The following is a 24,691-nucleotide window of genomic DNA, read 5'->3' on the forward strand; positions in this document are numbered from 1 at the left end:
GATTTTGAATAGCCCTAGTCCTGAAGAGGCCAGAATTGATTGGCTGAAACGCGTCGACTGTAAAGAGACAACAGATATATAAAAAACACTTTTGATTAATTTAAATAAATTGTTGAGGGACTGAAAAAAACATTTGGTTTAAATAATTTTTACCTATTTGTTTTCCTCACATTAGTCTGTTTGATCTCGATAGGAATGTCCGGTTTATTTTTTCATTGTGACATCCTAGTTTGGAAATGAAGGGCTTCTATTGTATATATGTAAAAATTACTTGTATATACAAATGTGTTTGAATTGAAAACAAGAAATAATTTTAAAAAAATCTCTTTACTTTGATAAAATAAAAAATCAATCAGTAATATTCTAAGGCGTGGTTGTGGTTCATGACGAGACAGGAGATTGTAAAAGGTAAACATAGATAAAGTGTGGCCATAGTGATATAAACACTGAATAGGGAATACTTTTGCTTTATTCCTTATTTCAATTCAGAATATATACCGAGAACCAAGGTACCAATTTCATATTAATTTAGTCCTCCGGAATGGCAGCACAATGTAGTATTGGAGCAGTTGATGAGACAACCGTTTGAACAACCATTTGAACCAATTCACAAAGCGGAGCCTAAGCTTCTCACATGGAAGTTATCCCTCTTATTAGCTCTCACTTCTGCAAAGAGGGTGAGTGAAATACAAGCCTTTACAATCAAAGAACTTTTTTTTTTTTTATCCTCATCCACATTCATGGTTTCTAGCTGCCATGCTCCAAAAGCAGGTAGTGAGGCACATAGAGTACAGTCGTGCTGACTCAGTCGAAACTGGCTGGGACGATAAATGGGTGGTGATGACATATCCCATCAGCAACATCGGACTCATTCCCAACAAACCAACCTTTGTTGCACAAGTGGCAGATGACACCACTAAGCCAGATGCTATCATGGCTAATACCAGCAATTAGTTGGGTATAAGCAAAATGATTAAACCATGGCAGTGTAATCGTCGGACCTGGGGGGGGGAAAAAAACAACAAAAAAAAACCCCAGGTTCAATTTGTCCAGCCCAACAAATGCCAAAATGCTCTTCTCTCTTTCTTCCCCGCTCTAGCCAGGTCTAGTTTCGAGATCTGTACAATGGAGTTACACCAATCGCTAAACGTAGGGGGGGAAGCATCTTTCCAATATGTTTACAGATTTCTCTTCGGGCTGCCAGGATGGAATAAAATAATAAGTTATTTGCCAGACTACGAGTCTGATCCACAACACCAAAAATGATCATACAGAGATTAATCCCTACATTGCAGCCCAGGGCGTACTACTCCCCACAGAGGTTGTCAAAGTTTTCTCTTGGAGGCCCTGTGGCCTGTCCAAGGTGTGGATTTAAAGAGGCCCCGGATACCCATATGTTCTTCGATTGCCCCCAGTTGACGATCTTTTGGGACTCAATAAGCAGCAAACTTTCATCAAAGAACCTTTTCTACATTTCACTTAAATCTATGTAACTTTAGGGACAAATCCGATATTTATACTAAAGGTACCAACACCATTTCATCTCAATGAACCGGTGATACTGCATTCTTTCTTTCCAAATTCATCCAGCCCAGCAGAATGGGCACTGCATACTTTGGATGTCAAGAGATGTTTGAAGTTCTACCTACAGAAAACGAAAGATGAGGAAAACAGATCAGCTCCTGGTTGCTTACGGGCAACGAAAATGAGGAACAGCTGTATCAAAGGCTATGATCGCTAGATGCGTCTCATCTGCGATTCAGTTCTGTCACGATATGGCTAACAAGCCCCTGACAGCATGGGCTTAGGCTCACGCCACAAGAACAATTTCTGCATCAACAGTTTTGTTTGCTGGAGTGACATTAGACAAAATATGCTGTGCTGGGATATGGAAGAATGTCCACACGTCTACGAAGCATTACTGTCTGCAATCTACACAACGAGAAGATGCAGCGGTTGGACAAGCGGTACTGTGACATCTCTTTAATTAAGGTCAGCCTCTCTTGTTTGACAGAAGAGGTGCTTTTCTTTATTTCAATAACAGTATTGCGTATGCCTGAAAACGTATATATACAAATGCTGATATATACGCTAGTGTGTGGCGCCTCAATTTCAGGGCATCGGCATATGGATTTATAGCGGCCCGGCTTAGGTCGCGAGGTGCCCCGCTGCGGAAGAGCAGCTCCTGACGCTACAAAAGATGACGGTGTCGAAGGGAACAGCGTTACCAGTTTGTGCAGTATGAACTAGCTGGGAAATGAAGTTCTTGCACTGCCAGCTAATCTGCTAAAGGATTTTAAGACTTTTTGCGAGAGGCAGATTAGCGTTCTACATAGAACTTTGAAATATACAGACTACAGATACCATAATACAGTTTTGCCCTGCCCACTACGGGATGAGTTAAATGTCAGCGCAGTAAGTGTGGTGCGAAAACCTTGCAATTCTGCCTCCAGCTATGACCAGTGAACAAGGGCCACATGGGGCCTGAAACGCGTTTGGTGAACATTTTGCTGCTGTTGTGAAACTTTTGCCCCAGCTATCTGTGCAATTAAAAGGTGAAATAATGCTCGTGTGTGGCGCCTCAATTTCAGGGCATCAGCATATGGATGGATAGATAGATAGATAGATAGATATTCAGATGTGTGTATATATAGTTCTGACGGTTCCTTATATATGTGGATACTAGTGTATCTGAAAGATTTATCTCATGCATATCGTGCTAGATTTTAAACAATTATTAGAATTGTTTCTGGTATATGTCCATAACATTTTGAGTTTAAGGTTTCATGTCTCGCACCATCTGCTAATGACAGTATAGTTTCATGGTACTGCTTGCTATTCTGATTCAGGCATGGGAATCTATGAAAGATAACCCAATACTGGTTAAGAAAAGAAGTTACTTACCTATAACTACGGTTATCCAGTATTGGTATATTTAATAAATTAACATGCAACCTACCCTCCTCCCCGGAGAGTCAGTTCTCATTGAATTTTGGGATCCTTACTTCCCAATTGTGCTTTGAAAATCTGAAGAAAACGGTCTCCTGCTGGGAGTGTTCTAGAGGGTGCTGATTGGCTGTATGCCAACATTTGGTTCTTTTTTTCAAAAGGACATGGATAGGCAACTAATTAGATGGCCTAGGGCCATTATAGCATATTAAGGATTTAAGGCACTGCTTGAATATTTTACTGTGGGACTCATCTCGGCGATGGGGAATGGTTCAGGCATGTAAATCTAGGAAAGATACCAATACTGGATAACCATAGTTACAGGTAAGTAACTTATTTTCATCCTCATGACCTGAAGAAAGAAGATGGGCGATAAGTCGCACAGCAAGAACATAACTTGGCACCAACCCTGCCACCCTGCCTGTTGACATCGCCTATTGCACCAAAAACAGCAGAACCGTCCTTTGCATCCTGCAGACAGCAAAAGAAGAACCAAGAGAACTTCAGTGCCGCCAAGCACCACTGCACCGAGGCTCCAAGACCGTGTCGAAGTGGGCCAACAGTGTCAGCGTGGCCCGCAAGCCCTCAAGGTACCGAGTCCACTGTGGAGTGATCCCTTGTGACCTTCCCCGACGTTGCCTGCAGCCTCTGTTGGCAGGCCCCCTCAACCGCGAGTTATGTCAGACGGAGAAACTTAATTACCCAAAGACCTTTCGCACCTGCGCTGCCCGTCCCGAGGAGAAGATCAAAGGTGTCCTCCAACATCACAAGAACCGAAGCCACTTGTTGAATTCACCAGACTGGTCTCCCAATCCCCTCCTGCAGCCTCTTTTTGCTGTCACCGTTCTCCAAAGGTTAACGTTAGACACCCAATGCTGTTTTGCACCCAGCCGCCCTAGTGCAGCTGGTGGTGCTCTGCTGGTGCTACCTTGGACATTTACCACCACTCACCGTAACTTTTTTTTAATTTTTTTATAATTTATTTGGGTTTTATATAGCGCTGGCTAGACCCGGAGGTATCAGAGCGCTTTACATAAGGTTCCACAAAGTTACAAAATTATATCCGTTACCAATTACATCAGTTACTAGAAAAACATTTCAAGAGTGTGAAGACGAAATAGAAAGGAGCTAAGAAGGGAGAGGGGGTAGGGTAATGAGATAAAAGGGAAATGGGATAGAGAGACCTGTGTGAGTCTGCCCAAAGTCCGGCTGGGTAGGTGATGGCCGAGGGGGAAGTCCATAGCCCCTCTTCTCTATAGCTATCAGGTAGCTCCACCGGGCATCGGCCAAATAGCTAGGTCTCAACTTAATAACATTAGGAAGGGAACAAGAAAATGGAGCATAGAGGGGGAAAGAGGATAAGGTAAAGGGGTGGGAGGGAGAATGCAAAGGCGAGACGAGGGAGAGTCTGCCCAAAGTCCGGCTGGGTAGGCTAGACCCGTAGGTGTCAGAGCGCTTTGCATTGGGTTACATAATGTTACAGAAACATAATGAAAAATTACACACTACATCTAAATATACAACACCGTAAAAGAAAAAAGAAAGGTGAAACAAATAGAGCAGGGGGGGAAGGTGCAGGTGTAAAGGGAGAAGATGAGGAAAAAGACTGTAGGAGAGACGAAGAGAAGTCTGCCCAATGCCCGACTGGGTAGGTGACGGCCGAGGAGGGAATCCACAGCCCGTCTTCCCTATAGCTATCAGAGTAGCTCTATCGCGTATCGGTCAGATAGCTAGGTCTCTACAGACGAGGGAAAGTTCACAGAGAGGACAAGAGCTGGAAAAAAGAGTAGAGCGGATAGGGGTAATGTGCAGGGGGAGGAGGGAGATAAAATCAGGCGAGACAAAGGAGAGTTTGCCCTAAGACCGGCTGGGTAGGTGACGGCCGAGGAGGGGATCCATGGCCCATCTCCCCTATAGCTAGCGGGGTAGCTCCACCGGGCATCAGTCAAAATAGCTAGGTCTCAATTGTTCAAGAGGAGTTAATCGAATAAAAGTCCTGGTGTGAGGTTAGGAACAGGGTATAGGCTAGACCCGAAGGTATCAGAGCGCTTTACATGAGGACGAAGCATCAAAACATTTTTACATTGTTACATCAATTATGATTACAATGAACAATAAATGCTAGGGAAAGAAAGATGTGATCTTGACACAATAATATAAGATTTTAGATTTTAACTTAACCAAGACTCACGTTATAGGAAAGGTGGAGGATAGAGGGGACAGATAGGGGCAGGTGGATAAGGACGGGGGGGGCTGAAGGGGGAAGGTACTCAGTGTGAATATAGCAGTCGAGTAGTTGCAGAGAAGAGATAGAGGAGCCGTGAAGAACACTGAAAAGCAGTGTCCGAAATCCGGCTGGGTAGGTGATGGCTAAGGGGGTGAGCCAGAGCCAGACTCCGCTATAGCTGCATGGGACAGCTCCATCGGTCAGAGTGTTCACGGTAAAAATGACACTGTTTAAAGAAGAGAGCAGAATTACAGAAATTCGAAGCAGGGGATAAGGGCGAGAAGGGGAGACACTGAGTCCAAAGTCCGGCTGGGTAGGGGACGGGCAAGGGGATGAACCAAGGCCGATCTCCTCAATAGCTAAGCCGAGCAGCTCCACCGGGCGACAGACACAATGCTCAGACTCCGCTGTCCGGGCAATGATCAGGTGCGCTCAGAGAGACACAGATTGGCACAGGGTGAGTGAGAAACCATGGTCAGACGGGAATCCAGATACCATTGTGAGGACAGGCATATCTCTGTAGGGCTACGCAGTGAAAAAGTTCAGCTCGGAGACGAAATCACCACTGGCAGCCATGTTAGGATCAGACCGCTATCTGCTTCAGCCTCAAGTGTACAGGGGCCCCCTCTTCACATCAAACGTATACCAGGCCCCACCGCACTTCCCGGGGGAAAGAAAGTAAATCACTGACAAGAACTAGTAAACCACATATGATTTTTCTCCCATAGGTTAACGATTCAGTACTCGGAAATTGCATTAAGTGTGGACTCTATGAACTGAGAAGAATTCATATTTAAAAATTTACTTACCTGAACGATTTTCTTCGGATGCCTAAATCTATATAAAGATACGCGCTATTTTTATAAATTGGTGCGGATCTCCTTATTGACTCATTTGTCTCATTTATTGACCATTATATGTATTTTCAGATATCTTTCACTCTCCTGTGTTAAGCCTCAGGCTGCTCGGCCACACTGCCCCTAACAGAGCACCTGGGGATTGCCATAGGAAACCCACTGTCCACACATAAGGAACCCCTAGACTATTTACACATATCTCCTTTTGATATATCATATAAAGAGACTGCTTACTACACAAGGAAATTCCACATTGTATGCCATGATTTCCTGTGGCATGAGGTGCAGTGCACCTGCTGCTTTGATCATGTGTGATGTTGAGCACAATCTCCTACAGGGAATGGTCAGCCCTGTAGAAGAAAGTAAGGTAAATATGGCAGATGACTATAGTGCAATGTTGCAGTTGTAGAATTGTCACACCACGGTATACAATACATTTAAAACTTGAGATGGGGATGTCTAATTGTGCTTGAGTAAAGTGTATTTTGGGAGAATGTATTCGGTGATATAACACACTGCCCACGTTTGAATGAAAGGCCACATTACAGACCAGCCCCCACAACTCACATAAACTCCCATGTATGCCACCCCCCCATTGAGTAGCATCAGTGTAACCATTGAGGGTTTCAGACCATAACCCTGTCACTCTTCTGCTGTTTTTGAACCTAACCACTTTAATCCCTTATAGTAAACCTGCTAGACATGGTGACACAGCAGCCGAAGTAGTCAAATGAATGCTGCCACCAGGTGTCTAAAAACCCAACTCTGCCCAGAAACTACTAATCATACCTGACCTCCAACTGTTTTAACAATATGCAGTTCCCCTGTGTCGAACCAAAGAAGACAATCTCGAGTTGTCCTGATCAGATGAAGGAACATGAACCTTATGAAGCATCCATATTCTTTACACCACTGCAAAAAGGTGAGGCCTTCATGGAGGTCATTTGGCATGTTTTCTGCACCCTTCCGTCTCCCTGTGACACCCCTTTGGGCCCCAAGGAGGCTTCAAGTCTGATTTCCTTCTGCAGATCCGACCCCTCTACCCAATCTGTGCCACCTGAACCCACAGTGGAATCTGCCCAGACTCTGAGGCTGAAAACGGCGCCTCAATCCAGGCCGGTTCCTGCCCTGTTGATGCTGGCTCTGACACTGCCAATGCCGTAGGAGAACCCAGTTGTCTTGTCAGATTCATAGACTAATCAGCCACAACCTTGACTGTAGTAATGCCCACAGCATGTTACAATGCAGCTGGCCAAATCTAAATCACATTCTGACACAATGGTTCCCCTTCCCATAAGTCACCCAAAGCGTGATTCAGAGCATAGCAAACTTGGTATAAGGGACAACAGTGGGGATGACGGGGATGATTCATCCCACTAATATCTCCCTAGATTTAAGCTGGTGAAGATGAGTGGTCGCTCATTCTCTCACCTGAGCACAAAATCTTGGAATGCTCTGCCTGTTAGGCTGAAGTTGGAAACTGATCTTGTCAGGTTTCGCAAGGGTTTAAAAACGTGGCTTTTCCAGCAATAATTTTTCAGAACTGTCTTTTCTAGTTGTTCCACCCTGTTAGGCCTTGTAGTTTTTCTTCTCCAGTCTATCCCTTGGCGCCGGGAAACCCACTGCGGGTAGCTGTGCGCCTTATAAGTTTAAATAAATAAATAAATAATATGACAATAAGACATTTAAGAGTCCATTATGCCGGATACTTCCCCAGGGATTGGGTTGAATAGACTAAACCCAAGTTAGTTCCCTATAACTCCTCCATACAAAGAATGTGAGCTGATGGATGCTTCTGGAAAAATCATGTTTTCTTTTGCTAGTCTTGAACTTAGATCAGGTAATGCCGGCTGCCTATGGGGTGGCCGTTCACATGCCAGGTGGGAAATGATTACCAAGACAGTGCTGACAAGTACCTTAGTAATTTGGCTCAAATCATTCAGTAAGGCCAAGACGCACAAAATGTCTTCCGCTCCAGGTTGAACACTGCTGACCTCTTAGGCAGGACAGTTTGCCCCCGGAGTGGTCCTTAGGTGGTACTCTAAGGCGGATCAACAAGTTTTTCGGATGCTGTCCAAGCGTCATTAATTGATGTTGTTATAGATGACACCTGGTTCTTCAGAGATAAAGCAGGCTCTGCACTGAAGCTCTTAAAAGCAAGCTAGGCCACAGCTCCCTTACTTGTCCTTTCTGTGCTTGTGCTGCATTATCTCCGTACATTTTGAGGCTTTGGAAGGGATTTAGCTAAAGATCACGCCAAGTCCTCCACCAGCGCAACAGATCCCCCACCAAATTCCTTTCGAGGTCTGGTATTTAGCAGTCAACATCCAGGCTCTCAAGGGCAATGTACTACCTAGTCACCCTCTCCTCCTGCTGCAGCTTCCAAGCCACTCTAGTTTGCCCTCCGCAGCACATGACCACCCTTTTGAAGACCGCGTAAGTTATGACCTCCCTCTCCATGGGTGGCGATGCATAACATCCAACCAGTGAGTACTCTAGATTGTTAAACAGATTTATGATCTGTCATACTTTTAAGACCCGCCCAAAGTTCCACCCACATCAGATTGGCTGTTGGAATATAATTCGTCCACAATACGGCAGGAAGCACAGGCACTTTTTGACAAAGGAGTCATAGGGTACTGCATGTTAATCCTGTTAGTTTTTGATGCTGAAGGATGGACAATCATTTGTGCTATTTTGGGTTTTCACTCTCTCAACGTCTCCATGCAAAGTACAATTTCAAGATGCTCTCATTGGCAAGTTTCTATTTACCCTGGATCCAGGAAAACCAGATGGTAGTTCTGCTGGATGCCTAGTTTCACATCCCCGAACTGCAGTCCTGTAGAACTTAACTGTGGTACTAAGTGGGCCTAGGGCATATTCAGTTTTCCATGCTCCCCTTCTGCCTCACAAGTGCCCCTTGGGTGTTTGGCAAGTGGTTGCAGCGCATATTTGGAGGTTGGGGATACCAGTGTCCCCCAAAGAGTCCCCCTGTTGAAGGCCAGCTCACTACAGTCAGTCGTGAACCACCTTCATCTGACTCCTTTGTAGAAGTTCCGATCATCGGAGCTGTCCTGGGTATGGTGCAGTTTTGAGCATTCCCTCTAGTTGAAAACCCCCAGGTTATTTGAGCTATGATCAAATGTTTTATCCTCGGTCTTCATGAGAGGGGCTCTGAGTCTTCTTAGCATCTTGGGCTCCTGTATCCTTCCAGTGGGCTCTGTCCATGTTTTAGAAGAGACGGCAAAAGACCTGCAGTGGTGGTGGTTCAACTGCAAATGTTTCGGTGGCAGATCTCTCTCCCTAGTCCATCTAGAGCAGACAGAGGCAACGTTCTCATTGCTGCTGGGCTGGAGAGGTGGAGATCAGAATACTCCATTCTCCTGCGGAGACACATATACACACCAGTTTGTTAGAGTTACGGACCACTCACTTTGCTTGAAGGCCTTCCTGCCGACCATCAGAAGGTTGGTAGGTTCAGGTTCTCTTGGATAACACTATCGTCCTGTTGTACTGCAACAAGCAGGGCAGGGCAGGGAGGGGTGCTGTGCCAGGAGGCTCTCTGCTTTTAGAAATAGGTGGTCCATCAGCTCATTTCCCTGGTTGTGACTCACCTGGCAGGATCTTTGAACTCCAGGGTGGACACATTCGGACAGTGGCATCTAGTGGTTTACGAATGGCAATTATGTTCGGAAATAACCCCCTGGTCTAATGTCCTTGTCTCTGCTGCACTGGTGTTCCCAATGGATCTGTCTCTCTGAGACACATTCTGCCTAGGGTGGAGCACTGGACTTCTTTATGCTTTCCCGTCTTCCTCTCTTCCTGCCTCGAGTTCTGACGATCAGGACCGACCGGGCTCAAGTTAGCTTAGTGGCTCTGGATTGGGCCAGGGGAGCTTGGATCCTCTGGGCATAAGCATCTCTACTTCAAACCTGTCGCAGCTGCTGGGCAGGATCATACAATCTGCACCTGCATGCATGGAGGTTGACTGGCGACAGTTGAATGCTTTCGACCTACCAAAGTTGTGGATGTCATTCTAGCAGCCAGATGCCTTGCTATAAAATCTTTCTGCAGGGAGTCTTCAATCGACCAGCTCTTAAAGCTTTGTAATAAGAAAAATAAATATCTTGGTGATTCCACAGTTCCTCATTTTTACATACTCCTTCACAACTTTCAACCAGTCATTCCTCCCCCTTAGAATATCTTGTTAGAAGCTTACATATAAAAAAATAGATTAAAAATGGGGTCAGGGTGCAGCAGTAGGTTATGCTTGCGTAAGTGGTGAAGTTTGCCTGGTGAGTGACACACATGCAGGAAAGATTCCCAATCTTTAAAACTGCATTGCTCTTTCAAAGAAGGTTTCTTTGGACCTACCTGTGAGAGTAGACCATTAGTATTGCGGAAGGGAAGAGCAAGGGCTATCATTGCTGAAATCCTTATTAATGTGGTTCCTTCAAATCCTACTGCCCCCCATATTAATGCTTTGATGGCACATTGTGCTATTCAACATTATTTTCTTGATGATTTTATTTTGTTTTCATGAAAATTCCCCTCTGTTATTATTCGGAGAGAATGTAGATTGACTGCATGCCACAGACTTTAAATATTTCATATTTCTAAGTATTTTGTTACTATAATAACAAAAACCAATGATTTTGTTTTCTTAGGTGCAGATATTGATGCTCTCTGTGTCGCACCGAGACATGTTGACAGAAGTGACTTTTTTGCTTCATTTTATGAAAAATTGAAACTACAGGAGGAAGTGAAAGATTTGCGGGTAAGTCGCTTTTGTTCCAGGCGGAGTGTTTTTCGTTTTTATAATGGAATTGGTATAATGGGAATTCAGTTCTAGTAAACTAGGCTCGTTCTTCTCCTTCTACAAATTACTTACTTAGATGATTTTTTCATGAGGCTACAGTACAGTGAAACAGTGCAGTTTGGAATCTGGTGACCTAATAGATTCCTGTGTGCTTCTGTTCTTATCAGTTTTCACGTTTTAAATGAAAGTACAGTTTTGCAGCATAAATCCCTTCTAGAATTTAATTCCGTGCTTTTTCCACCATGTAGTGATAACTGAAGCTATTTGATACTCCCAGATTGCTCCCTGATTATATGCAAATACATGCAGAAAATGAAACCAGAATTGGTAATTGCTTCCAAAGCCAAATGTACATTCAAAATTGTAATTTGAAAAGCATTTGTGCTAATATATTGTTCAACTTTAAATTGCATTTCTCTCACGCATCATTTAGTAAAATGTTTGCATGTTGTTTTAAATTTTGTTTTTAATTATTATTACACCTAGGGGTCTTTGTCTATGTATTAGCGCAGGCTTACGACTTGCTGGAATTCACAAACGTTCATAGATGTAGGCATGGAAACTGTATTCCTAGCAAACGTTTGTCATTTTCAAATTTCACTTGAACAAATGTGCACACATTTGCTCATGTGAATGCCTGCTGAGCAATTGCATATTCACCTTTCCTACTCCCCACCCCCACCATTTTAGGTCTTGTCTACAGCGCTGCTTTAGCAATGCTTGTTTGGCGAGATTATAGCAAGGCTTTCAAAAGTCTACCCAAACTGCGGATTAGGTACAGTTCATGTGAGCCAGGTGCGTGCACATCACCAGCCACATCGCATACCCACACCATTTGTCTGAGCCTCTGCATCAGACTTCAAAGGAATCCGCCCCCCCACTCCCCCACGCAATGCCGAGAGCTTTACTGACACTTTCACTTTAATTCGGTTCTGGAAACGCAAAATGCGTTCATTGACTGTAACATGTCTAAAAGTATTTTAAGGTAAATTTCACAACGTTTTCATTTTAGTAACCCAGATTACTTTCCTGCGCACACCACTCGCGTGCTTCCCCCCCACCCCTTCACTTTTCTTGCTGGCATTCCCCCCTCCCTTCTCTCCCAGTCCTTGTCACCTCGGCGTGCACTCACCCCTCCTTTCTCCTCTTTCGGCCTTTTTGATGTTCTCGTGCTTATTTTTTAGGTCGAGCTGGCGTTGGAGCGCGAAGCGCTCCCGCCAGCGAGTTCTATAGTCGCCGTGTTCACTGGCAAGGGAGTCTAGAGCTGTGCACGAGCCGCTACTGGCCTGTGCACGAGCCGACTCAGCTCTGTGGACGCGCACGTCTCCGGAAGACGTGCTGCGCCCGAGCCGCCTCCCTCTTGTTCTTTCAGCAAATATTCTCGGAGCCGTAGGGCAAAGTTACCGAACAGCACAACAGGTAGGCTTTTTACATTTATGAAGACAGTATGATAGGCCTCGTACACACACCTCCCCTTCCAGTGCCATACTAAATCAATCTAGCAGTGTACCCTAGGTATTGTTGGGTACAGAGTATTTGAGATCTTGCTGTTGGCTATTAACGATGAAAGTATTCTCAAGCTTTGTCTGCGCAATTACATATTTTGTGATGATCATCGTGATTTCCTGTTTGGGTTTTTTTGATCCAAGAGAGGTGTTAACAGTCGATAAAGTTGATGTTTATAAAACTGTAATAAAGCGTCCTGTCTCTTTTTTGTGTTAAGCTTTTTTTTGTTTTCTACTCGTAGTATATATATATATATCTATATATATATATAGTCCAGGCAGACAACCAAAGGAAGAAAATAATTTCGCGAAAGGCGTGTATTGTATTGTAGCTGAATGTATATAGTGCTTCTTACCTCTGAGGAAGTGCACTAGAAGAGGGGTAAGCACACTTACAGAGTGCAGTTTGAGAGTGCAGTTTGAGAGTGCAGATTGAGAGTGCAGATTGAGAGTGCAGATTGAGAGTGCAGATTGAGAGTGCAGATTGAGAGTGCAGATTGAGAGTGCAGATTGAGAGTGCAGATTGAGAGTGCAGATTGAGAGTGCAGATTGAGAGTGCAGATTGAGAGTGCAGATTGAGAGTGCAGATTGAGAGTGCAGATTGAGAGTGCAGATTGAGAGTGCAGCGTGCAGATTGAGAGTGCAGAGTGTGAGTGGAGCGTGCAGATTGAGAGTGCAGAGTGTGAGTGGAGCGTGCAGATTCAGAGTGCAGAGTGTGAGTGGAGCGTGCAGATTCAGAGTGCAGAGTGTGAGTGGAGCGTGCAGATTCAGAGTGTGAGTGGAGCGTGCAGATTCAGAGTGTGAGTGGAGCGTGCAGATTCAGAGTGTGAGTGGAGCGTGCAGATTCAGAGTGTGAGTGGAGCGTGCAGATTCAGAGTGTGAGTGGAGCGTGCAGATTCAGAGTGCAGAGTGTGAGTGGAGCGTGCAGATTCAGAGTGCAGAGTGTGAGTGGAGCGTGCAGATTCAGAGTGCAGAGTGTGAGTGCAGCGTGCAGATTCAGAGTGCAGAGTGTGAGTGCAGCGTGCAGATGCAGAGTGCAGTTAAAATGTTGCTAGGCTAGGGCTTTAAAGACACCCCAAACGTGGAAAAGACTGCTGTGTGCTTTGGTTTTGTCCAATCTTGTCCAGACGGTCACGCCTAGTATTTTTTTGCAACTATCTTTTCTCCTAAAACATTAATATGCAGGATTGCCGAGGGGTCTCCCCTGTCAGTCCTCATGGTTGTTTTTTGTGAAGCCCCTGCAAGAAATGGCCATAAAACAATTGGCTGTTTCAGTTGTCTAGAAACACCACAGATTCTGCTTGACCTGGGCGTGCTCCATGACTTGCAAGTGGAACTTCACAGACAACTACATAAAAAAAGCATTTGCAATGCAATAGGTCTCGCATTTGCGAGAGTTTAACCTATTGGCATTGTAAATGACAATGCCTTTTATTTATGTTTTAAAAACCAACACATAAATAAAAGACATTGCCATTTACAATGCCAATAGCTCAAACTCTAACAACTGCGAGACCTATTGCATTGTAAATGCTTGTTTTTTTTATTCACTCACACACACAGCACCTCCTCCTTTTCTGCGTAAGGCTACTCGTGGACAGATCTCGAATGCGATCTTTGGAATGGAGGAAATTCGATATTTTGGGTTCTTTGACATCTAGCCACTTTATTCCGTTCCTTCTACTTTGCAATAACATTTCGTGCAGTCTATTGACAAGGAATGTCTACGAACGCACACATCAGTTTTAATTTGTGTTTTTTATTTTTTCATAATAAATTAGAAGGGAATTTTTGGTGTGCAGAAAAGTCGAAGGACGAAAGCGCTCTTAACTATATTTAATCCCTGCGAGTATAACTGATTTTAATTTACAGAAAAACGAAGAACCGGAGTAGGAAGTGGAATTGTAGGCAGGAATCATTTTTCTGCAAAAGCAATATTCTAAGCACACTCTAATTCACAGACAAACACCTCGATTTATGCTGTCAGCGGCCAATTACACCTGGTTTTTAAAACGAAGCTGTCAAGCTTAGGGCTGAACGTGAATTTTTGTTCTATTGGCTTATAAAAGTTCGTATTGTAGTAAAACTAAACATCGGCATGTCCCTGCCACTGAAAACAACTGAACCCCGGTGAATACGTTTTATATCATTTCATATCTATAATTCCAGTATGTTGACATGAAGCCGCTTCGTAGCGCTAAGTTTCTCTTTGCTATTATTAAGAGGCGGGGTGACTGAAAGTTCTGGCATCATTAAATACATTATATTTTACTACAAAAGCGCTGTTATTGACAGAGAACTGAGCAAAACTGTGGTACGAAGCGCTATAAAACCATGTAAATACTATTGTTCCCCTTTCCAATAAAACACAATATTACAGCAGATTATTAAATCTGGGAATTTTTTCTGCGACCTTAAGTTACACTCACACCTCATACACTTTGTGGGGCTTTTGTGTGCCTGGGGTAAGCGCGTAAAAATAAAAACATTTTTAACTCCCATAAATATAACGGGAAAAGCAAATGTTTTAGACTTGAAATATTAGAGTGCCACAATAAAATACTTTCAGACACTGAAATAGAAGTGAGACACTGCTGATTATATAGCTAAATACATTCAGGATAATTTTCCAGACAGATTTTTATTTTATTTTTTGTAATAAACACAGAGTTAACACAGTGGTTCTTTTTTTGTGAAACACCTGGCTGTAGGGGATTCCTCTCTCGGGGATTAAAACATTAATATTACTTACATCGGAGGTGATTTATAGCCCTGAACAGGAAGAGCACCCCGCATTTTGCATTAAATGGGGCTCCGGTTAGTTTCTGCTGTTATGAATCTGGGGCTGTTCAGTAAAAGGCCTCCTAGGCCACGCGGTGAGGTGTGTGAGCCGAGACCTGTTACGGAAATGTGTACAAGCACAGAACGGAGCGCTTCTGCTCGTTAGAGGCGCTTTATCTTATGATCAGGGTCCGCTACTACGTTTCATACTTTCACTGTTGAACTTTTTAGGTGGCATGAGCTTCACTTTGTGTGGGAAAAAAATAAATACAGTAAGTTTTGAGAAATAAACACATGCATATATATAATATTTTTGGTATAGATTGTTCTCCGCACCGTACCACTTCAATGCGAGTAACGCTGCCTTTAACCTGCTCACTATACATGAAGAACTACCCAGAATTGCCAAGAATGTGGTTACACCCATCCCAGGATGCTGGCTTTACTTGCCAGTAGCCGCCCCAAATTCACTGCGAGATTGCACCTTATTACAGGAAATGTGCACTCCGACTCCACTCGATCCTCAAAGCAAGCATTGCTGGAGCACTTCAAACAGTCTTTTGATGCACCGTTAATTTACGATCTATTGTGAAGTTCTAATAGCACAAAGTTCCTTTCCTGTGTTTCTTACAGTTCTAACTGCGAATGTAGTGGCTGGGAAGGTTAATTGATAGAATTAATGCATAAATACGTTGTTGCTTGCAAGTCACTGCTAGCGTATCTTCCGCACCTGTCTTTATTTTTTAGCTCTTCTTGGTCTTACTTTAAAACCCACCCATACTCCTCACACCATAATATTATTGCTGGCAGCTGCTACACATTGCCCCACATTCCTTCCACAAACTAAGCTTCTTCTCTTTTTCTTATTTGCTTTCTATAACCTTCCTCTATTTTTGCTTCCTTTTTAGAACCCCATGCTCCAATCCTTTCTTAGTTTAACTGCCCTCTTCAGCCCTACTTTATTTTACTGTTCTGCGTGCATTTCCCTCCTTGCTATCTTCTGCTCCTGTATTTTTACTCACTCCTTGTCCTTTCTTCATAACACAACTGCACATCTCACACCATAATATCTTTGCTGGCTTAGCGGGTGCAGAGTGGGCTGGATTCACAGTTCCTGGCTGGCACCAGGGGTATTGCTGTTTGAGCAGAACCACTGCTCGTGGAAGTCCCAGTCTTTTTAGAGGTTCAAGACAGGCAGGTCCTCTGGGGTTTTCGAGGTTGCTTTCCACAGGAGACGCCGGAGTTTCGCAGGAGCAGGTTCAAGGATCAACAGGCCTGTAGGGTACTGGGGCCAAGTCAGTCGGTGTTGTCCTCTTGTTAGCAGCTGCACGGCAGGTCTTCTTGTTTCTTGTTCTTCTTCTTGTTGTAATGGGAATCTGTGGAAGGAAGATTCAGGGTCCCCCTAAATACAAAATTTAGGGGCGTTACAGGGAGGGCAAGGGCAGGCACCGATGGATCCCTGTTCTGGGGTGAGTACACCACCTAGCCTGCTCCACCCCTGTGGGAGGGGGGTAGGAGCCTAAACTCTTATTGGGCAGGGCTCCCCATCCTCAAGATGGCCGGAGCCCGGAGTTGTGCTTCACCTCGCCTCGCCCACCTGAGGGGTGGAGTTGGCATAGGCTGGCACACCCCCTTTCCTCACTTATGGTTTCCCGTCGTTCTTCCCGCCAGAGTGCGGGTCAGAACGGTGGGGCCTGTTGCTGAGTACAGCAAGTGGCCTGGAGAAGCTCACAAAGGCGGCAGGCCTTTGAAGCTTCTCCTACCCATCTTGGGGGAGGAAGCTTGGCACCTCATCCCAGAATGTCCATTTTTTCAGGCCCCAGAGAGCGGCAGGCTCTTGACCCAGGGGTCCAGAAACGGGTCTGGTGGAGGCAGCATCTGTAGCTACGCAGTCAGGACACTGGGAGTTAGTTAGATTTCTGGGGGCATCTCTAAGATGCCCTCTGTCATGCATTTTACATTAAATCCCACACTGGCATCAGTGTGGGTTTAATGTGCTGAAAGTTTGATATCAAACTTCTCAGTCTTCAGTGAAGCCATCATGGTGCTCTGGTCACAATTCCATGGGTACCTAGGGTCCCATTTACCAGGGGGTGACAGGTGGCCAGTGATGCCAATTGGGTTTCAGTTTCAACACAGGTTTAGGGAAGGAACACAGGCCCTGGGCACCTGATTGACAGGAGCCCAGGGCACACTCAGTAAAAGCACATCAGCAATTCAGCAAAAAGTTGGGGCAGACCATGCAAGAAAGATGGCACTTTCTCCCACCGGAGCATAAAATTATGCAATCTTCTCTATTGTCACTACTCTCAGCAGAGCCTTTTTAAGAACACCGAACACCGTTAAGATTCTAAAGCTTATAAACGGCCAGAACCCCAATCCACCTTGCTTTTTTGTTGTTGCTGCTACTCCATGCAGATAAGTACAGTTTGGGTGATGTGTGATCAAGTACCGTTTGGTTCTGTGTTAAAATGGGGGGTGTTTGAGTAACCAATGTTTGTGAAGGTTGCAGTTATTGTTAGATTTTGTTAACTGGAAGTATGTTCTGAGGCATCTGTACGGATTGGGTTGCAAGTGAACGCTTGGATATTTCAGTAAGGTTTTGTACGACCCTTGTAAATATATGTATTTTTTAGTTTAGTCATGACTACATAACCAAGTTAGGGATGGAAAAGGGGCACCATACCTTTTCGTAGCCTTCAATTGCACGAGTGATGAATGCTGAGCACGAGCAGGGCTTGTGGACGTGCGGTGGAGCAAGTTTGCTTTCGGGTGCATATGGTGGAAATCGAAGGACTGGTGTGATTGACACGTGCGCGTTTTGCGCATCATGTCGTACGTCCGCGCTCATTTTGAGACCATGGGATGTTATTGTGAAGGAGACACGGGTTCATGGATTGGGTTGATGTGAGTGCCCAATCGAGTCCATTGGTTATCTGAGGTGGTACTCAACAGTACATTATTAGCGTGTGTGTCTGACAGAAACTTTGTGATGCACTTTGAGGCATAAATAAATCTTCAGGCGATTTAAGAGCTAGTGACATGAGTGATGGAAGGGCTCAGATTGAGCAGGAGGGGTCGATGGAGGTAAAATTAAGGAAGGTAATTTAATAGATACCCACAGAGGTTGGTAGCAAGATGGAGAATAAATTGGTTAATTAGTTGCAGGCAAGAGTCTTGGGATCAGAAGATTATTTTTAGTCAGCTGGTGAGACTTCAATATTTTTGGTATAGATTGTTCTCCGCACCGTACCACTTCAATGCGAGTAACGCTGCCTTTAACCTGCTCACTATACATGAAGAACTACCCAGAATTGCCAAGAATGTGGTTACACCCATCCCAGGATGCTGGCTTTACTTGCCAGTAGCCGCCCCAAATTCACTGCGAGATTGCACCTTATTACAGGAAATGTGCACTCCGACTCCACTCGATCCTCAAAGCAAGCATTGCTGGAGCACTTCAAACAGTCTTTTGATGCACCGTTAATTTACGATCTATTGTGAAGTTCTAATAGCACAAAGTTCCTTTCCTGTGTTTCTTACAGTTCTAACTGCGAATGTAGTGGCTGGGAAGGTTAATTGATAGAATTAATGCATAAATACGTTGTTGCTTGCAAGTCACTGCTAGCGTATCTTCCGCACCTGTCTTTATTTTTTAGCTCTTCTTGGTCTTACTTTAAAACCCACCCATACTCCTCACACCATAATATTATTGCTGGCAGCTGCTACACATTGCCCCACATTCCTTCCACAAACTAAGCTTCTTCTCTTTTTCTTATTTGCTTTCTATAACCTTCCTCTATTTTTGCTTCCTTTTTAGAACCCCATGCTCCAATCCTTTCTTAGTTTAACTGCCCTCTTCAGCCCTACTTTATTTTACTGTTCTGCGTGCATTTCCCTCCTTGCTATCTTCTGCTCCTGTATTTTTACTCACTCCTTGTCCTTTCTTCATAACACAACTGCACATCTCACACCATAATATCTTTGCTGGCAGCAGCTGTTATAATCTTGTTAACTGTGTAGCTCATATTGAATAAAATTTTTACACAATCACTCTATCTATCGCCCTCACTCTGTCTATCGCCCTCACTCTGTCTATCGCCCTCACTCTATCTATCGCCCTCACTCTATCTATCGCCCTCACTCTATCTATCTATCGCCCTCACTCTATCTTGTCTATCGACCTCACTCACTCTATCTGTCTATCACCCTCCCTTTATCTATCTATCGCACCACCACAGCATCACTCAGGGGCACCACAGCATCACTGAACGCCACAGCATCATCACTCAGCGCCACCACAGCATCAATCTGTGCAACCATTCAACAACTGGTTCAAATATGTTCTCTCAATGTTTCAAGCTTTATTACAAATGTCACAAAAAGATGTTAAAATTTCACTTCTGTTCTTTGATTTTAGTCACAATAAAATACACTGAAGATAATCTTCACAAAAGTTATTTACAAAAGCTTAAGCTATTGCCATTATAAATTACAATAACTTTTATTTAAATATTATTAAAAATTAAAAGACATTGTTATTTGTAATATGAATACATCAAAGTCATGTAAATACAACACATATTGCATTACAAATGCTATAAGTGTCACATTTGCGAAAGTTAAAACTATTAGCATTGTGAATGACACAGCCAATCATTTTGCTATTTACAAAACCAACACATAAATAAAAAAAATTGTCATTTACAATACCAATAGCTCAAACTTTCCTAATGCGAGAACTATTGCATTACAAATGCTTGTTCCCTTTTGTCAATAGTACATTTCCAACCTTTTCCAAGGTGGATAGAGGTTGGTGAATACCCTTAAACATATTTCTGGTTATAGACAGACTGACCGGATATTCCACCCCCAATTCCACACGCCTAAAGCCCCCTTTGTGTGGGCAAGTCTTCAGATAAATGTTTTAATCCATGGAGCTCGAAGCCACCTATTGTGCTGTAGAAAGAGACACAGAGGGAAAATACCACGAAGGACAAACCACAATAAGATTCGTGGTAGGAAAAAATGTTGCATGAGTGAAACCTTGAGATTGTCTTAAACCACTTCCTATCTGCCATAAATGCTCTTTAATGAGCTGTGTAATAAGGCAAATGTCTCAGACAATGCTCTTTGCAGCCCTCTTAAAAACGAATGCTTCCTCCTTTTCATCAAATGCAGTGTCCGTAGCACGTTTACATGGAGAAAGTCTGTGCGAGAGCAGCATGAGTGTTGCCTTAACAGAGAATAACAATATCAAAATGGGTGTAAGAGTGATAACTTTAATTACAGTTGTACATACTTTGGTGTATATGGGTACGAGCTTGGTTCATGGCGGCTGCCGCAATTAAGTCCTGTTTGATGGCACTTTAGCGCTAACTGACTTCATGCTCAAAGGGTAATGATTAATCATTCAATGTTTTCTTTTGAACGATAATTGAAATTAAGTAACTGGTTTTTTTTTTCTTACTACCTTAAGTTAATTGCTTGCAGGCATTAGCATGTGCCATCAGATAAGGTTGTTTACTTCCTGCAGGACATAGAAGTTTCTTAACAAAGGATTTCACAGCCTCCTAAATCAAGAGTCACATCAAGAGTTCCATGAGACACCATTATCTAAACGAAATGCACGCATTAACCTGAGACAGAAAGTAACATTTTTGAGGTCTGGCTTAACTTTAGACTTTAGACTTCAGATTGCAGTTGTGTGATTGAAAGCAGTATTGGATGCTCTGGGCTGCAGTAATCCACATACATCTTTGGTCAGTCTTGATAGTGCAGCTGCTACCAGGATTTGTGTGAACAACAAAGAACTCTCAGCGTCTTACTGAGAGAGGAAATTAAGCTCCGCCCACAATGGGTAGAGGATTTGGGCCCAGGTTGTGAGCTTCCACTAAAGAGTGCCTATATTGTACTATTTGGCTTGTTGGTAAGAAAAAAAGAGAGGGGCTCTTAATTACCCAAAGGGAAATGGAGCGCCAATATACTTGAAAAGTAAAACAAAAGATTTCCCAGTGGGATATACTATTTCCTGCTCATAGATCAGGGCTCAACTTCTCAAACACCATTCACACCATTCATTTTTATGGAACGGGAAAGCACTCACCAGAAGGAAAACCACCTAATATAATACAGTAAAAAATATAGTAAAAAATGTACACTTTATTCTAAAATATACAACACTAATCGATAAATCAAAAGATAAAAGAACACTTAAAAAACACAATTGAATACACAGTTAAAAAGCCACCTAATGTGGACGTGGAGAAAATTAATCTAAAGAGACACTTGAATCTGTCATTAGTCCGTCATTTCAGGCCCTCTTTTGTCAACACTACGAGGAAAAATATTCCTTTCGTTCAGTTAGAATGTTGGCAAGCCGAATATGACTTCGGAGTTGGCGTCGACGCGTTTCGGAAGCTTAAGAATTGATAAGGGCTTCCTTCCTCAGGACGATTTGTATACGTTTTCTCCACAAATTGATAGACAACCTAATGTGTAAATAACATAAAATATGGCTATTAGTACCCTCTTCTATTTTACACTTATTACTATTTTTGACATTGCTATTTTGGTTACACACAAAGTTTATGCTCATTTTATAAATCACGATAAGGGCGATAACAACAGCAACAACAGTTCATAATCCCTGTGGGTTTCTCAGTAATATTGAGGCCTTGTTTTTTACATAATTGCCATGCGAGATACTAGATACTAAGCATCTCTTACACAGAGTTGGTTATACACCCAGTTACGTTCATAGGAAAATTTTTTTAAAAGTAACATAAACACAAAATAACATGTCGGGTTGACAACCAATTTGTGTGTCTAGATCCTCTTTTTGCACACTGCTTCCATTGCGTTTTCACCCTGCGAGATTAGCATCTACCACACGGGGTCCTAATTTTTTTAAAAAACAACAACAGAATGGCTACACATCAGAGCAGGATAACTACACATAAACGTTCCCAGTTAGAACACACATCTTTACATCTAAAACCATATGTCCATCCATTTTCAAACCTAATTACAACGTAAGAGACCTTTGTTCTTTTTCGCTTTCTATAAAAACTTTTTGCCTTTTGGTTCATGTTATCCACGTTCTATTACAAGAAATACCACATTCATACTTCAATCATACTCACTGGCAGCGATAATACACTAACCGGAATGATTGTTATTTTCGTAAAGAGGTCACCCAATGTTTGATGATCCTCAATTTTGCTCCCGTCACAGTCACCTGGCTTTTCTTTCCTGCCCCACCTATGAGTTAGAGCAATATTAAATTAGGTATAAACTTACATTTATTCGCTTATCCCCTAATGTGCTAGATTAGAATTATATTCACCTTCATATTTTGAACGATGTTTTTTATCATGACACTCGTCTTTTTCAAAAAAAGGGGATATTTTTCATCAGGAGGAGGCTTTAAACAATCCTGCATTTATAACAGAAATACACCATATTATGATTCCCTATACACTTGGGTGATAAGTTAAACTACGCCCTGGATTTAAGCTGACGCAATGCGCCTTTTTCCGTTTTTGCAGCAATGAACAGCACCTGAAAATTCTATAAGACCTATAACTCCAAATAAAGATCGCATTGAGCGACTGTTAAGGTATTCCCCTGTTTAAATCTTGCAGAGATTAGAACAATAATCGTTAACTATATAGGGAATCATAATATGGTGTATTTCTGTTATAAATGCAGGATTGTTTAAAGCCTCCTCCTGATGAAAAATATCCCCTTTTTTTGAAAAAGACGAGTGTCATGATAAAAAACATCGTTCAAAATATGAAGGTGAATATAATTCTAATCTAGCACATTAGGGGATAAGCGAATAAATGTAAGTTTATACCTAATTTAATATTGCTCTAACTCATAGGTGGGGCAGGAAAGAAAAGCCAGGTGACTGTGACGGGAGCAAAATTGAGGATCATCAAACATTGGGTGACCTCTTTACGAAAATAACAATCATTCCGGTTAGTGTATTATCGCTGCCAGTGAGTATGATTGAAGTATGAATGTGGTATTTCTTGTAATAGAACGTGGATAACATGAACCAAAAGGCAAAAAGTTTTTATAGAAAGCGAAAAAGAACAAAGGTCTCTTACGTTGTAATTAGGTTTGAAAATGGATGGACATATGGTTTTAGATGTAAAGATGTGTGTTCTAACTGGGAACGTTTATGTGTAGTTATCCTGCTCTGATGTGTAGCCATTCTGTTGTTGTTTTTTAAAAAAATTAGGACCCCGTGTGGTAGATGCTAATCTCGCAGGGTGAAAACGCAATGGAAGCAGTGTGCAAAAAGAGGATCTAGACACACAAATTGGTTGTCAACCCGACATGTTATTTTGTGTTTATGTTACTTTTAAAAATTTTTTCCTATGAACGTAACTGGGTGTATAACCAACTCTGTGTAAGAGATGCTTAGTATCTAGTATCTCGCATGGCAATTATGTAAAAAACAAGGCCTCAATATTACTGAGAAACCCACAGGGATTATGAACTGTTGTTGCTGTTGTTATCGCCCTTATCGTGATTTATAAAATGAGCATAAACTTTGTGTGTAACCAAAATAGCAATGTCAAAAATAGTAATAAGTGTAAAATAGAAGAGGGTACTAATAGCCATATTTTATGTTATTTACACATTAGGTTGTCTATCAATTTGTGGAGAAAACGTATACAAATCGTCCTGAGGAAGGAAGCCCTTATCAATTCTTAAGCTTCCGAAACGCGTCGACGCCAACTCCGAAGTCATATTCGGCTTGCCAACATTCTAACTGAACGAAAGGAATATTTTTCCTCGTAGTGTTGACAAAAGAGGGCCTGAAATGACGGACTAATGACAGATTCAAGTGTCTCTTTAGATTAATTTTCTCCACGTCCACATTAGGTGGCTTTTTAACTGTGTATTCAATTGTGTTTTTTAAGTGTTCTTTTATCTTTTGATTTATCGATTAGTGTTGTATATTTTAGAATAAAGTGTACATTTTTTACTATATTTTTTACTGTATTATATTAGGTGGTTTTCCTTCTGGTGAGTGCTTTCCCGTTCCATAAAAATGAATGGTGTGAATGGTGTTTGAGAAGTTGAGCCCTGATCTATGAGCAGGAAATAGTATATCCCACTGGGAAATCTTTTGTTTTACTTTTCAAGCTATTTGGCTTGTGACAAATCGGACACTGGACATCAAGACTGAATTGGTTACGGCGGCAAGCCAGTAGTGATGGCTATAGGCCGTATCTGTTCATTACGACATGTTATGAAAAAGGCAGTAGGCCTACTGTATTTATTGCAAAAAGCATTTTATTAAGTATATAGGTATTTAAGAGCATATTATTATTCCTCTGTATTAAAGCCTACAGATGGGCATTGTGTTGGCTGAAATCTCAGATTATCATAGAAGGCAAGGGTTTTGGTGTTGGTTATTCCCTCTGACAAACTGTGGGTGTAAAGGATTTGCACTGAGAATCTTTGTTAAGCCCTCGTAGGAGAGAGAGTAATTTGCTTTACCAGCTGTAATTTCTTTTATATATTTCACTGT

The 24,691-nt window shown here is 42.6% G+C and overlaps 1 protein-coding gene across 1 annotated transcript in view; it reads left to right on the top strand.

Annotated features, from left to right (window-relative positions):
• Nucleotides 1–24,691, top strand: part of PAPOLA (poly(A) polymerase alpha) — a 701,574-nt gene that overhangs the window by 95,114 nt on the left and 581,769 nt on the right. Inside the window, exon 5 of the mRNA XM_078660129.1 lies at nucleotides 10,701–10,810. Within this exon, the coding sequence (XP_078516255.1) occupies nucleotides 10,701–10,810 (110 nt within the window). The remainder of the gene's footprint in view (nucleotides 1–10,700; nucleotides 10,811–24,691) is intronic.

Source organism: Lissotriton helveticus, chromosome 9, assembly GCF_964261635.1.
Source record: "Lissotriton helveticus chromosome 9, aLisHel1.1, whole genome shotgun sequence".
NCBI lineage: Eukaryota > Metazoa > Chordata > Amphibia > Caudata > Salamandridae > Lissotriton > Lissotriton helveticus.